Source organism: Aotus nancymaae, unplaced genomic scaffold, assembly GCF_030222135.1.
Source record: "Aotus nancymaae isolate 86718 unplaced genomic scaffold, 86718_ANA_hifiasm-v0.15.2.pri h1tg000016l, whole genome shotgun sequence".
In the NCBI taxonomy this organism is placed as follows: domain Eukaryota; kingdom Metazoa; phylum Chordata; class Mammalia; order Primates; family Aotidae; genus Aotus; species Aotus nancymaae.
Window position 1 is genome coordinate 32592555 of NW_026988428.1, and position 14333 is coordinate 32606887.

Genomic DNA, 14333 nt, shown 5'->3' on the forward strand with positions numbered 1-14333 from the left:
AGCCGAGCACCAACACTCTTGCTTTTCGGTCCTTTCCCCCGCCGAGGTCGGGGTCGTAGCTGCCGCCGGAGGATGGGCGCCCAGCGCAAGGAGCAGGGCCGGGAGGGAGCAGAAGCTTCCGCCAAGAGCTCAGGTGCTGGGGCAGCCCTGGAGCTGTTCCCGCCCTTCTGCCAGAGGCGGCGGAAGCTCCAAAGTCCCTACCCTTTCCCCGGAGGACGTTAGGGAAGAAGCGGAGGGGCAGGGGAAGCTGGGGAGCGAGGGTGCAACGTGGGGATGGAAGGATAGTGGGAAGCACACGGAAAAACAGAACGGGGACCGTAGACAGGAGAGACGGAAGTGGAGAGAGGCTCGGCTGAAAGGCTGGGAGAGCCAGAGACTGACAGAGGCGGCGAGAAAGGAAGGGAGAGGGAGGGAGGAAGGAGGGAGGAGAAAGGGGGAGGGAACCAGGAGAGAGGGAAGGGTGCAGGCGGCGGAGCCGGGCGGGCGTGGGGCGAGGCCAGGCGTGCAGGCAGGAGCAGCGTGCAGAGCAGCGGCCGGGTTCTGCTCCCGCCTCGGAGCCCCTGGCCCGGGGGAGGGGGAGAGGCCGCTAGTCTGGTCTATGTCTTTTTCTGACTCCAGTGCAACCTTCCTGCTGAACGAGGTAAACGTGGCGGGGTGTGGGGGGGGCAGGTCGTGGGAGGGGAGGGTTCCCCAATGGGTGGAAGGAGAGCCTCGCTCCAAGCTAGGAAGGGGGCACGCGTTTGGAGCTGCACCGATGCGGAGGGAGGGAAACCAGAGGAAGTGAGGCCAGGGGTGGAAGAAGCACCGGGTTAGAGAGGAGGGAGCGGCCAGAGCTGGCAGCTTCCTAGTACTGGAATTGGATGGGAGGGGAGGACTGACTGGGGAGCCAGAAGAAAGGGCTAGATTACAAGAAGGGTTCTGCCAAGCTCCCCTGATGCCCATCCCTGAGTTCCCTGGCAGGCTGCAGCCAGAATGGTAGGGGCCTCCACCTGGTCCAGATCTTAAAAACTGCTGGGAGTAGTCTTTAAGTTTTCCCAGAAGGCCTAGCTCCTGCCTCAGTTTCCCCATTCAGTGCCCAGGGACTGGGATCTGCCCAGCTTCCTGGTGCACTTAGAGGAGACGCTAGAATATATTCTGAAACCTCCAAAGAACTCTAGCTCCCAAACCTGATTATTCAGGCTTTTCCTCTTATGTCTTGCTTCCATGACTTGGGTACCTGCCAGCTACCAGTCTAACAACTCTCTCCTAGAAAGAATCAGCAGGAGGAGTCCTCGCCCCTGATACATTATTGCCCTCAGCTCTCTCCCTTTATGCGCAACCATGAAAAAGAAAAGAGGTTCGGGGCTACACGGATACTGACAGGCACGTGTCTTGTCACAGGACAAGAAGTCACCAAGTTGGCATGAGACCTGGAGTAGGCAGGTGTGGGTGAGATGGGAAATGAAAGGGGCATTGGGTAGCAACCCAGGGATATGAGGAGAAGAAGGGAAGCTCTGAAGCTCCTGCAGGTCCCAGGGGATGGGCCCAGGTATGAAGAACTTGAACCCATCTCCTGGGGGTGTTGGCATGGCAACGCATGCCTCAGGAGCAGACTTAGACGCCCTTGTCACAGAAGATTACAAGGAGTGTGAGGAAGGAGTGCTGCCTGTGGCAGATCCGCTGTCACCTACAGCCCCAGGACCTTCCGTAGGTGAGGAGAGTCCCAAAAGGAGAGGCCAGGAGAGTAGATGCAGGGACGGAAAGGGAAACAGCTGCCTCCGCCACTGCTTTCTTCATTAGAAGCATCTCCTAGGAAAAGAGCACCTTGTGGAGTGTTACTTTTTGACACCTCTCTGGCTCCCTGAAAGACAGAAAGAATTGAAGAAAAAGGATGAAAAGTGGGGATACAACGAATACTGAGTAACTGGGTAAGGGCGCAAAAGTGAGCAGTGTCTGGGAACTTCCGATACAGAAGAATTCAGTGTATGACCAGCACCCAATTGGTGCTGGACTCGGGAGAGGCAACTATGAAAGCTGACTGCCTCCCCCAATAGTGACGGTCCCTTCAGCCATAGGGGCAGCAACAAAGTTGTTCGTCAAACCCAGTGTGAGGAAGGTGGTGGGCAGGGCTACTCTGGGCCACCCACAGTAGACAGACTAAAGACGTCAGTCTTAAGATGAAGCCTCTTCTTTTTCTTGCCAAGAGAACACCGATAAGTGACCGTGGGAAGCCACTTGGTTTGGGTGAGCTTTCTCTCTCCCATGCCCAGTGCCTGCTACCATAGATCTTACTAGGCCATGTCAGGGTTTTGGATTTCTCATTCCCCTCAAGCCTAGGGAGGTAGAGAGACGAGCAGATTGCTGAACTCACCCTCCTGGATGTGAGAAATTGGTAACCCCTGTCTACTCACATTCTCCTCATGGGGCACAAAGGCAGGCAGTCAAAAATCAAAGAAGGAATTTTGCTCAGGAGATGAAAAAAGGAGAGAGCTCAAATGGGTGGGTGTTTGGGGGAAGTTTCCTCAAGATAAGGGCTGCGGCTCTTACCTCAAATCTCAGCGCTGCTATGAAGAAGACTGAGTAGTGCAGGGTGGTACAAGACCTCTGCTAAGGGGAGAATCTGACCTTACCCTAGTAACTCCAAGCAGACAGGCCCTTTCCTCCTCCAACCCCAGTGTAGCCAGAATCCAACCCACCCTCTGGCTTCTTTCCCCCTCCCTTTAGGCTCACCTAAAACAGCCCCTTTCTGCCCCAGTTCCCACGGATGCCTTGGCACTGTCTGGCACAATCCTTGGCAGGGAAGTGAGGAAGGGAACCCCCATCCTGGCGGGACTAAGACGAAATCTACCCGCGCAACAGGTGTAGGGAGGCCTACTCAGCTGACAGAAAGTTCCCCCCTTCTCAAGGGTTGGGCAACACCGCGTTTGCCGCAGCGTCCCCGTACTAAGGGGGCTGGGCACCTGTTGGGGCAGAAGCTGCCTTCCTGGCATCAGCCTGGGGGCGCCAAGCCCATTCCTCCCACGACCACTGCGGGGTTTGCTTTCGGAGCCTCCGGGACGCACCGGCTCAGACCCGAACTGCTGTCGCCTGGGACCCCACCCCCGTCTGCCGCTTGTCCCCGCGTCTCTTCTGTCTCCTAGGGTCGCCCCATTTTCCCGTCTTCCCCGTCTTCCCTCTGCCTCTCTCTCTCCCGCTTCCTCGACACCTGCGCCCTCTCCAGTCTCCGCCCGGGTCGCGTCTCCCTCGCGGTCTCAGCGCCCCCTCCCACCCCCGCCGCAGCCCTTTGTTTCCCGGCGGAGTAGTTCCTGGGTTGCCGAGCGTCTCTGTCTCCGCATCTCTCCTCGCCCCGCCTCCTCCCTGCCTGGATCCGCCCCGCCCGCAGCCTCTCCTCCCCTTCCTCCCCGTCGCCACGGCCCCGTAGGTGCTCGGGGACCCACCTTCCACCCAGCGCGGGTCCGCTCCCCTCTCCCGGCCCGGCCCGGGCTCCCCAGTGGCCGCCGCCCCCTCGCCGCCCCCGCCTGTTCCCAGGGAGGGGGTCAGGTGGGCGGGCACTATTGTTGTAGGAGCCGGCGCCAGATTCCTCAGCCGCGCTCGGGGTGGGACCGGCTGGGTTTTGGGGGGGTGGGGTGGGGGGAGCGGTGATTTGAGCTCCGAGCAGCTGGTCTTCGCGACTCGCTCCCTCCTTCGCGCTCTCTCGCTCTTCGCCGCCGCCCGCAGGGCTGCGGGGCTCGGTGGCATCTCCCGGGCGCGGCCCGCAGTCCTCGCCCCTGCCTCCGGGCCGCTCCCGCCCCCGGCGCCGCTCGCTCCCCCACCCGGACTCCCCCATGTATGACGACTCCTACGTGCCCGGGTTTGAGGACTCGGAGGCGGTGAGTGCCCACGGTGAGGGTGGGGGCGGGGAAGTTGGGGTGACACCTCCTCTCCCTTCAACCCTTCCCCCAGTTCAGGACTTTGAAAAACGCCTCAGTGGCAGGGCAGGGTGTGTAGGGGGACGCTCTAGGTACGTGGGGAGATGGATTTTCATACCAAGGGCTCCCAGCGACCCAGACCCAGACCCTGGGGCATAGGGTGTGTGCAGAGATGGGGCAGTGCAGGGGAAGGGCTCGAGCAGGTGGCTCCACGGCCCAGGAAAGAGGGGCGGGCGGGGGCGGGGGGGGGCAGGGCTGGAGGCCGAGGGCACCGAGGATCTGGAGAGGGAACACGCCATGTCTGGAGTTCCAAATTCTGGATTTCTGGGGTCTGAACACAAACAGCTAGGAGAGCCGCCGAGGTTGTTGGGGAGGCAGACATTCCGGACTTCCTGTGCCTCAAGTAAACGACACATCAGGGAGCTGAGAGGACATCAGGGAGCCAGGGACCAGCCTCTTCAGACAGAGGAATCCTAAAACTTGAGGAGCTCCATTATTCTCCTCCACCCCCTCTATCTCTGCGCATTGCCTCATCTCCTCACCCTTTCTCTAGCCCAGTTTCTCTCCCAGGCTGAAACCTGGGCACCCAGCACATGGGTGGGCCAGGTGACTGAGCCCCATCCATTCCACAGCCCCCTGCTGAGGCTTGCTCTGAGCAGCGGGCATCCTGAGCTCCTGCCCAGCATGGAGGGCCTGGAGGTGAAGCCGGAGGAGCTGAGGGCCTGGGGATGGAGAGGAAGCGCTTTGCTCAGAGAAACAGGCAACCGATAAATATTTAATTCTCCTCTTTGCTTTTATCTCCTGACCCACTGAGACAAATCAGCTCATTAAGCAGTGATTCCCGGAGCTCAGAGAGCAGGGAGAGTGCCTGGAAAGATGGGGCAAGAATGCGGAGCAGCTTCTCAGCCCCTTGGAGCTGCCAACTTTCCCTCAAATGTCCTGTAAGAAGGCCTCCTTAGGAGAGGACCACTAGATGGCTTGGAAGGGCCCCGATAGGTGTGAAGGTTGGGGCACCCCTGGGTGGGAAAGGGGAGTATGTTCAAGTCTTCTCCCATTGCTTGCTGCCAGGCCCAGGATAGATGAGTGCTGACGCTCAGAATAGGCAACTGTCCTTTTCTGGGACTGGACTCTTTCAGGGCCCAATTCTTCTTGGGGCCTCTGGGACTAATTACATTGCTGCCAGAGCAGATGATTTTTAAGGCTCTGGTGGACACCTCTTTCTGACAGTTGAAGGGACAGCTGGCATAGCCCAGGGTGCCAAGGTGAGCTTGAGAACAAACCTCTCTATGGGGCTGGAGGGCCCTAGGAGGTTCTTCCCATCCCTGATGAGAAGGCAAGAGCTATTGCAAGGAACAGACTGACATGTGGATGGTGTTGGAGGGCAGCCTGCTGACCCATTACGCCCTCCCATCTCTCTCTGGCTCCTGATCACCCTCCCCTACTTCTCTTTCTCTTGCTTGGCTCCTTGCTCTCCCTGAGGCCCCCTCTGAAGCAGTAGGAGGGAGATCAGGCTCTAAATAAATCCAACGGCTCATCTCCCTCCTCTCCTTCCCCCGTGCCAGGCAAGAGAGGAGCTGCAGCCTGCCCACACACTCACTAGGCAAGGGGGGCACCACCAGGGCACCGTGCCAACTCCTGGCAGCTCCAAAGTACTGAGAATCTGGCTATTTTGGCGTAGCAGGGTATAGGAAAGGTAAGACCCTAGATCATGGTTGGCAGGGCAGCCCGGGCCTCCCCAAGTCATATCAGAGCACAAGAGATGGATGAGCCCAGAGGACTTGGGAGTAATGGAGAAGGGGTTTCATTCTGAGCCAATTCATTAAATATTTAGGGAGAGATCCTTTGATCCCCATCCCAGGGTGAGAGGTCAGGTAACCCAGATGCCCCAGGTGTTAAGATTACTAAATTAGGCCAGGTGCGGTGGCTCACACCTGTAATCCCAGCACTTTGGGTGGCCAAGGCTGGCAGATCACTTGAGGTCAGGAATTTGAGACCAGCCTGGCCAATATGGAGAAACCCTAATTTTGTAAAAATACAAAAATTAGCCAGGCATGGTGGCACATGCCTGTAGTCCCAGCTACTCTGGAGGCTGGGGCAGGAGAATCATTTGAACCCAGGAGGCAGAGTTTGCAGTGAGTCAAGATCACACCATTGCACTCCAGCCTGGGTGTCACACCGAGACTTCATCTCAAAAAAAAAAAAAAAAAGATTACTAAATTAAACCAGGTGTAGAGGCTCATACCTGTAATCCAAGTGCTTTGGGAGGCTGAGATAGGAAGATGGCTTAAGCCCAGGAGTTTGAGACCAGCCCAGGCAACATAGCAAGATCCTGTCTCTACAGAAAAGTAGTAGGCATGGTAGCGCATGCCTGTAGTCCTAGCTACTCAGGAGACAGGGGAGCGCTTGAACCCAGGAGTTCAAGGCTGCAGCGAGCCGTGATTGCGCACTCCAGCCTGGGCAATTGAGCAAGACCGGTCTCTAAGTAAATAAATAAAATAATAAAAATAAAGATTACTAAATTGGGTTGAGAGCCTGGAGCACAGGCAGCAAAGGTCAGACTCCTCTTCGAGCACGGTGCTGGGCCTCTGGGAGGTACCTGATATATCTGTACCAAAGCGAGTGGTCATCTGCCTTGCCTTCTGCCTCCCAGTCTGTTGGCCCTGTCTGGTCCCTTCAGACAGCAACATCCCACAGAGGTTTCTCTTGTGTCCTAAGACCCCTGGGAAGGAGGTCCCTCACCATGTGCAAAGATCCTTTCTGTGGCTCAACCTCCACTTACACTCTGCCTCGAGCCTCATTTTGTTCGAAGAAATGAGGAACAGCCAGCAGACTCTTACTTTTCTATGAAATGAAAGATCCTTCTCCCTTTTGCTGTCTTCAGGTGTTTGGTCTGCTATAGACACTGTTTTTAGCCTAAGGCTCAAGGCCCTGGGCTCACCCTCAGCTGAACAGCCCTCTTGCCCAAGGCAGGATGGGGGTAGACAGCATGGTGGACAGCAGGTATGTGATTTTTGCCTTCTCCTCTGAGAGTCTGGCCTCTGCTGCCTTCTGTAGGTGGTCATGCACAGTGAGCCTGAGAGAATGTTCCTCCACCTGAAGGACATTCTAAAGCCCCTTCCCCTATACACACATACACTCCTGCATGAACCCCTGATCTAGGCTTATCTCTTCTCCCTGCAACTGGCACCTCAGAATTGTGGGAAGTATCAGTTGAGGCTTCTGCCCACAGAGAGGGAAAACTGAGCCAGAAAATGAAAGATGCCCTTTCCCTAGACAGGGAGAAACCCAGACATCCTATCCTCTGTGCTCTCGTCTCGAAGTCCAGCGTCTCTCATTCATTTGTGCCTCTCCCTCATGGCCTTGAAGCTGAGCTCTGTCACCCTCCAGCTGCACCCTCGTTGCCCAAGACCTTTCCTATGGGCAGGACTCAGAGACTCTCCTTGCTCATGTTACCCCCCCCCACATTCCTGGGGTCCCGCTCTGTAGCTGGGTTGCCTGGCACTAGCATAGCCTTCTTTGAGGGCTCAATATCCCCTGGGCCTGGGAAAAGAGTGGGGAGATGTAGGTCAAGTGGTAGGTGTGGCCCAGCCCCACCTGCACCCAGGGAGACAGATTTGTGTTCTTCTCAGTCTGTGTCTTGTTTGCTGCCCACACCTGGCCAGTTGCCCCAGCAGGTGTGGGAGGAAAGAAAGTAGGGGGTGGGGAGAGCAAAGGGGAGGTAACTTCTAGGAGTTGGCAGCTTTGTGTCCTCCTCTTCACCCTGGCAGGTAAGGGCTCACCATTTGGGAGCCTTCAGACCCTTTTTGGAGTAGGGAAAGTGGGATCTTAGCGGGGCAGATGGCTGGATCCTGACACTCGGGACTGATGCTGCGCCAACCAGCATCTCTTGACTGTTGCGGCTGGCTGGACTCCTGCCAGGCATCTTAAAGGGATGATGTCCAGGCTGCTTTGCAGGCTGCTGTGAACAAGAGGGCTGGGTCTCCTGGATCCAGAATCATCTCTAATATATCATCTTCAGCACACCTCCCTTCCCTCTGGCTCAGAGGACATGTTAGAGGGGAGAAAAGGGAGGAAAGAGAAATGAAGGCTCTATTCAAAGCTGCAGTATTAATAGGCTTGGGGGAGGAGGGGCCCAGATCTTTGCACCTATAGATTGGGCCAGCTTTCTTGCAGCCTCAGAGGCACTGGGGCCCTTCTCAGGGGATAGGAGGGGCCCCAGGGACCCAGCCACCCCCTTGGAGATGGAGAGACTGGGGGCAGTAGAGGCAACACTGCAAGGTGAGGAGGGTGCCTCTGTAGCATCCTTTATGCCAGAACCTGGGAGTCACAGCCTCTTTCCCAACCCAGGGTTCAGCTGACTCCTACACCAGCCGCCCATCTCTGGACTCAGACGTCTCACTGGAGGAGGACCGGGAGAGTGCCCGGCGTGAAGTGGAGAGCCAGGCTCAGCAGCAGCTTGAAAGGGCCAAGGTATACTTGGGCATGGGGCAAGACAAGAGGCCAAGCTAGGTAGAAACCTGCACTCGGTCCTAAGTCCCAAGGGGTCCTTGGGCAGGATGTCCTTGAGTGTGAGAGGGTGTTTGTGATGGGCAGAGGCCATGGCCTTCTGCTGTTGGGACACTGAGGCTGGAAAGGGCGCTCCGAGGCTTCTCTCATTTTGCTAATGGCCAAATTCTCCAGCACAAACCTGTGGCGTTTGCGGTGAGAACCAATGTCAGCTACTGTGGCGTACTGGACGAGGAGTGCCCAGTCCAGGGCTCTGGAGTCAACTTTGAGGCCAAAGATTTTCTGCACATTAAAGAGGTGATCAAGCCCCTGCTTCCAGAACCTCTAACACTTCCTGTTCTTGCTCTTGCCCCAGATCCCAGTGCTTCTGACTTCAATCCTCAGTCTTCATTCCCCAAGCTAATCAGCTCTTCTCCTTAACAACACCTGTCCACCTCTCATATCTAAGACCTCATCCCCAGGATCTCCATCCTTCTGAGACCTGGCTTGGACCTCAGTTTCCATGTCTGTCAAGTGAGCGGTTAGATTAGCTGCCTCCGAGGTCCCCTGTGACAGCTGTAGTGCCTCACTCAGAAATCCTGGGTGGCCCGAACTTGGCTGCCCTTGCCCCTTCTGCTCACTGCCCCTTGCGCTGCATTTGTCGGACCAGCTCAGTGACTGCCTCCCTGGCTCCTTCACATTGAAGAGCCAGGACTGGGGCGGGGTGCTCCTCTCATTGCCCCTTCCTGCTCCACCTACCCCCAGAAGTACAGCAATGATTGGTGGATCGGGCGGCTAGTGAAAGAGGGCGGAGACATCGCCTTCATCCCCAGCCCCCAGCGCCTGGAGAGCATCCGGCTCAAACAGGAGCAGAAGGCCAGGTGAGAGTTGGGCTGTGACTTAGTAAACACACCCCAAACACGTGCACTGTACCCACAGAACACGACACCGTGCATGCCACACACATGCATATCCCCCTGAAATATACACACACATATGCCCAGCTCTACGCACTCACACTAATCTACAAACACACATGATGCACACATATTGCATGTACACCTTTCTCACCAGATAAAGCATATGGAAATGTGTACAATTATTAAATAATGCATAGAATACACATACATAGAAACACATTCTTCTTTCCCTCTCTCTCGCCTCCCTTTCTTCTCAGGAGATCCGGGAACCCTTCCAGCCTGAGTGACATTGGCAACCGACGCTCTCCTCCACCATCTCTAGGTAGCCTCCCCCCAACCCACCCATTTTGGGTAGGTGGGTAACTAAGACACAGGGAAAGGGGGGATTCTGCCCTAGTGAACTTGTGGCAAGGGGTTGGTGAGGGATGGGTAGGGGTGGGGAGAAGCCAATATCTGCTCTGGGGATGGGAATACCATGCCCCCAGGGACCTTTTCCCCTTCACCAACTTTAATCTTGTATTTCCTTTTCCAAAAAGCCAAGCAGAAGCAAAAGCAGGTGAGTCAAGGAAGGGACCTGGGCTGGGGGACTCATGGCTTATGGCTCTGGGGACAGTGGTCTAGGCGGTCATTGTTGGAGGGCAGAACAGAGAGGGGAGGGAACCCAGAACCTCTGGATCTGCCCTGACATCAACCAGGCATGAGGCAGGCACCAGGGCCATGGTTTCTACTCACCTCTTGTCCATTCTGCAGGCAGAACATGTTCCCCCATACGACGTGGTGCCCTCCATGCGGCCTGTGGTGCTGGTGGGACCCTCTCTAAAAGGTTATGAGGTGAGAGGTCCTTGACCCCAAAGAGTCACCTCTACCAAGCCTGCCACAGGAAGACCCTAGGGAAAGTGGAAGGGGTGTGTGTCTTCCCTCCAGGGTCTGCAATGTAGAGGGCATAGACTCTGGGGCCCTGCATGGGGATGCTGCCTTCCTCCAGAAGGGCCCTTCATCAGTGTCATGTCCTCCCCCCAGGTCACAGACATGATGCAGAAGGCTCTCTTTGATTTCCTCAAACATAGATTTGATGGCAGGTAAGCCACACTGGCTTGGGGTGGCCCACGAACCAAGGAGAAGCTCATGGCCTACTTCCAGATGCCTGTAGCAAGTTTTCTCTGAGGGGAGAGTTAGTGGGAGCTGGGTAAGGAGAGGCTGAGGCTTCAGGTTTAGAAGCAACCTGGGATTCTCCACCCCACGCCAGGATCTCCATCACCCGAGTCACAGCCGACCTCTCCCTGGCAAAGCGATCTGTGCTCAATAATCCTGGCAAGAGGACCATCATTGAGCGCTCCTCCGCCCGCTCCAGCATCGGTGAGAAGTCCCCACCGCCTGCTTCTGTGCCCACTCAAGCACCAGTGAGAACCTTCCTCCTCCTTTTTTTCTTTTTCTTTCTTTCTTTTTTTTTGAGATGGAGTCTTGCTCTGTTGCCCAGGCCAGAGTGCAATGGTGAGATCTTAGCTCACTGTGACTTCTACCTCCTGAGTTCAAGCAATCCTCCTCACCCAGCTGGGACTACAGGCACCCACCACCACACCCGGCCAAGTTTTGTATTTTTAGTAGAGACAAGGTTTCACCATGTTGGCCAGGCTGGTCTCAAACTCCTGACCTCAAGTGATCAGCCTACCTTGGCCTCCCAAAGTGCTGGGATTACAGGCGTGAGCCACCGTACCCAGCTCCTCTTCCCTTTTCTCTTCCTTACCTCCTTGTCTTTCTGCCCAACTTTTCTCCCTGACCCCAGGATAGGCAGGAATACACCCCTCCTCCTCAATTCCCCTTCCTCTGCCTGTCCAGGCTTTGATGAATGCCCTTTTTCTCCAACTCCTTCCTGTCCACCATTTGGGAGCCCTCAAAGCCTGCTGGAGTGAGCAGTAGGCAGAGCTCCTGGTGAGCACTGCTGCTGCCTCCCTCCATAGCGGAAGTGCAGAGTGAGATCGAGCGAATATTTGAGCTGGCCAAATCCCTGCAGCTAGTAGTGTTGGACGCTGACACCATCAACCACCCAGCACAGCTGGCCAAGACCTCGCTGGCCCCAATCATCGTCTTTGTCAAGGTGTCCTCACCAAAGGTAAGTCAGCTGGGGTCATGGAGGAGGCCCACAGGGCTGCACCACTAGAATGTGACATGACTCTACTTGGTCCCTGCCTGGGGCACCTGAGTTCCCTTTTCCTGCTGCCCCTAACACAACTCTGAGTCATCCTCACCTGCTACTGATGCCACTAGTGGAGGAAGTGCCTCACTCTGCCCAGGCTCAGCTCTGCCCAGAGTCCCCAGAGACTCCAGGCCTAGCTCTACCCTCCCCGCTCAGGTACTCCAGCGTCTCATCCGCTCCCGGGGGAAGTCACAGATGAAGCACCTTACTGTACAGATGATGGCGTACGATAAGCTGGTTCAGTGCCCACCAGTGAGTGCCTGGGTCAGCCTGCTCCTGTGCCCACTCCTCCAGGGCTGCGGCCGTGATAGAGATGGGTGGGGGGCTGCTGCTGAGGGGAAACCAGCGTTATGCCTTCCTCCTCCTCCCCAGGAGTCATTTGATGTGATTCTGGATGAGAACCAGCTGGAGGATGCCTGTGAGCACCTGGCCGAGTACCTAGAGGTTTACTGGAGGGCCACGCACCACCCAGCCCCTGGCCCCGGACTTCTGGGTCCTCCCAGCGCCATCCCTGGACTTCAGGTAACCATTTCCAGTGGGCAGAGATGCTCAAGCTAAGCCAGCCAAAGCACTGCCCCTCCCTGCCCAGAGGACTGTCCTTGGCCTCCAGTTCAGCATGCCAGAGGATTGTAGAACTCTCAGCTCTGCTGTACAGAGCTAGTGTAGATGGGCAAAGGAACTTCCTGAGGAGAGAGGGAATCAATCAATGAGATGGATAAATCAGAGATTAGTTTCTTAGGGGTCAAGAGAAACACAATCTATCTCCAAGTCCTTCTCCCAGGCTGCCTTGAAGGCAGAGCCTGAATTTTGCGGGAGTCAAAGCTCAGTTTTCTTTCTCTGAAGAAAAATCCTCCAGCATGTTTCTCCCTTGCACTATTTCCTGTACCAGGGAATTGAGAGTTGAGGGGGGAAGAATCTCCCACCCCACCAGAGGATAAGGTGAGGTCTGTAGTGCCTCACTCAGAGCTGTTGTGTGGCCCCCAGAACCAGCAGCTGCTAGGGGAGCGTGGCGAGGAGCACTCCCCACTCGAGCGGGACAGCTTGATGCCCTCTGATGAGGCCAGCGAGAGCTCCCGCCAAGCCTGGACAGGATCCTCACAGCGTAGCTCCCGCCACCTGGAGGAGGACTATGCAGATGCCTACCAGGACCTGTACCAGCCTCACCGCCAACACACCTCGGGGCTGCCTAGTGCTAACGGGCATGACCCTCAAGACCGGCTTCTAGCCCAGGACTCGGAGCACAACCACAATGACCGGAACTGGCAGCGCAACCGGCCTTGGCCCAAGGATAGCTACTGACAGCCTCCTGCTGCCCTACCCCGGCAGGCACAGGCACAGCTGGCTGGGGGACCCACTCCAGGCAGGGTGGCATTAGACTGGCATTAGGCTGGCACTAGGCTCAGCCCCCAAACCCCCCTGCCCAGCCCCAGCTTCAGGGCTGCCTGTGGTCCCAAGGTTCTGGGAAAAGCAGGGGGCCCCCTTACCTCCTGGGCAGTGACCCCCACTAGGATCCCATTCCAGGTACTAGCTGTGTGTTCTGCACCCCTGGCACCTTCCTCTCCTTCCACATAGGAAGCTGCCCCACTGGGCAGTACCCTCAGGCCAGGATCCCCTTAGCAGGGGCTTTCCCACCAGACTTAGGGAAGGGATGCCCCATCAAAGTGACAAGAGGGTGGGGTGTGGGCACCACAGCATGAGGAAGAAACAATGTCCCGGAGCAGGCACAAGTCCTGACAGTCAAGGGACTCGGGGCTGTGCTTTGGCGTCTGAGGGTCTCCAGTCACCTCACTGCCACACATTAGAAATGAGACAATCAAAGCCCCCAGGGTGGCATGCCCATCCATCTGCTGGGGTGGGGCATCCACATCCAAGACTGGAGCAGCAGGCTGGCCAGGCTCGGGCCAGAGAGAGCTGACAGCCGAAGCTCTTGGAGGACAGGGCTCTCCTCACCCTGCCAGGAAGCTTCTTAACATGTGACAGGACCAAGGACCAGGAGCATGGTGAAGCCAAGTGGCAGACAGGAGCCCACCTGGATGGATGTTTGGGGAAGGAGGGCGCGTGTAGCAGAGAACTTATGAAACAGCTTCGGGGGCCCCCTTGCCTTTCTCATTCTTTTGCCCTGCATCCTGTCATTTCTGTTCTTGTCCCTCATACATCCTGGGAGAACCGGGCTCCAGACTTTGTTCCCTGACTCATAGCTGCCGCTTGTTAGGTTAGGGTTAGATGGGGAGAGACGGGGCACAGAGGACCTGTGTCCCCGGCCACTCTCGCCTATGGCTCTAGTGTGTGACCTACAGAGCATGCTCCACAAGCCCATGCCTCACCTCACTGCCATCACTAATAAACACCATGCACAGTCCCTCGGGCTTCTGTTGTCTGCAGCGCAGGTGGCCAGGTTCCTCACCAAGCAGCCCAAGTCTGGAGGAGGGAAAGAAGTGTTCGGGCCACACTTCTCTAAGATCCGTCGAGCAGGAAGGGATAAGGGCAGAGCTGGGGGAGGCACTCCACTCTCAAGCATCCCTACTCTACATACCCAGCTGTCAAGAGAAAGGCATCTGGTTGGGAGGTGGGGAAGAAGAGGCTTGGTCATGGCTTTACACTATCCTTGCCCTAGGCCAAAAAGGACCTAGAAGCAGCTGCAACTTGAACTCCATGTACTGGGCCAACTCCTTCTGTGGGGTAAGGAAGAGCATGTGAACAAGACGGGTATAGCGGGAGGACGGCGGCCCTGTGTTCCTCTTACCACAGCCTGAAACAGCTGGGCCCACTTGTCCTGCACCATCCCCTCCCAGGAGCAATAGATCCAACTAGGGAGCCACAAGCAAAGATCTTGAGACTGGGCATTGG

At 56.6% G+C, this 14333-nt stretch overlaps 1 protein-coding gene across 3 annotated transcripts; it reads left to right on the plus strand.

The window, feature by feature from the left end:
* Nucleotides 1-485: 485 nt before the first annotated feature.
* CACNB3 (calcium voltage-gated channel auxiliary subunit beta 3) lies at nt 486-13845 on the plus strand. 3 transcript variants are annotated; one of them, XM_012441349.2, is made up of 13 exons: nt 486-640; nt 8235-8357; nt 8568-8690; nt 9138-9253; nt 9550-9614; nt 9829-9848; nt 10043-10123; nt 10313-10371; nt 10539-10648; nt 11251-11402; nt 11643-11738; nt 11859-12008; nt 12471-13845. In XM_012441349.2, the coding sequence occupies exons 1-13, from the start codon at nt 599-601 to the stop codon at nt 12783-12785; spliced, it is 1452 nt and encodes a 483-aa protein (XP_012296772.1). In that variant the 5' UTR covers nt 486-598; the 3' UTR covers nt 12786-13845. The 3 variants fall into 3 exon arrangements, with proteins under 3 accessions (XP_012296772.1, XP_012296771.1, XP_012296770.1); XM_012441348.2 differs by lacking the exon at nt 486-640 and adding an exon at nt 3370-3848; XM_012441347.3 differs by lacking the exon at nt 486-640 and adding an exon at nt 4136-4828.
* Nucleotides 13846-14333: the final 488 nt, after the last annotated feature.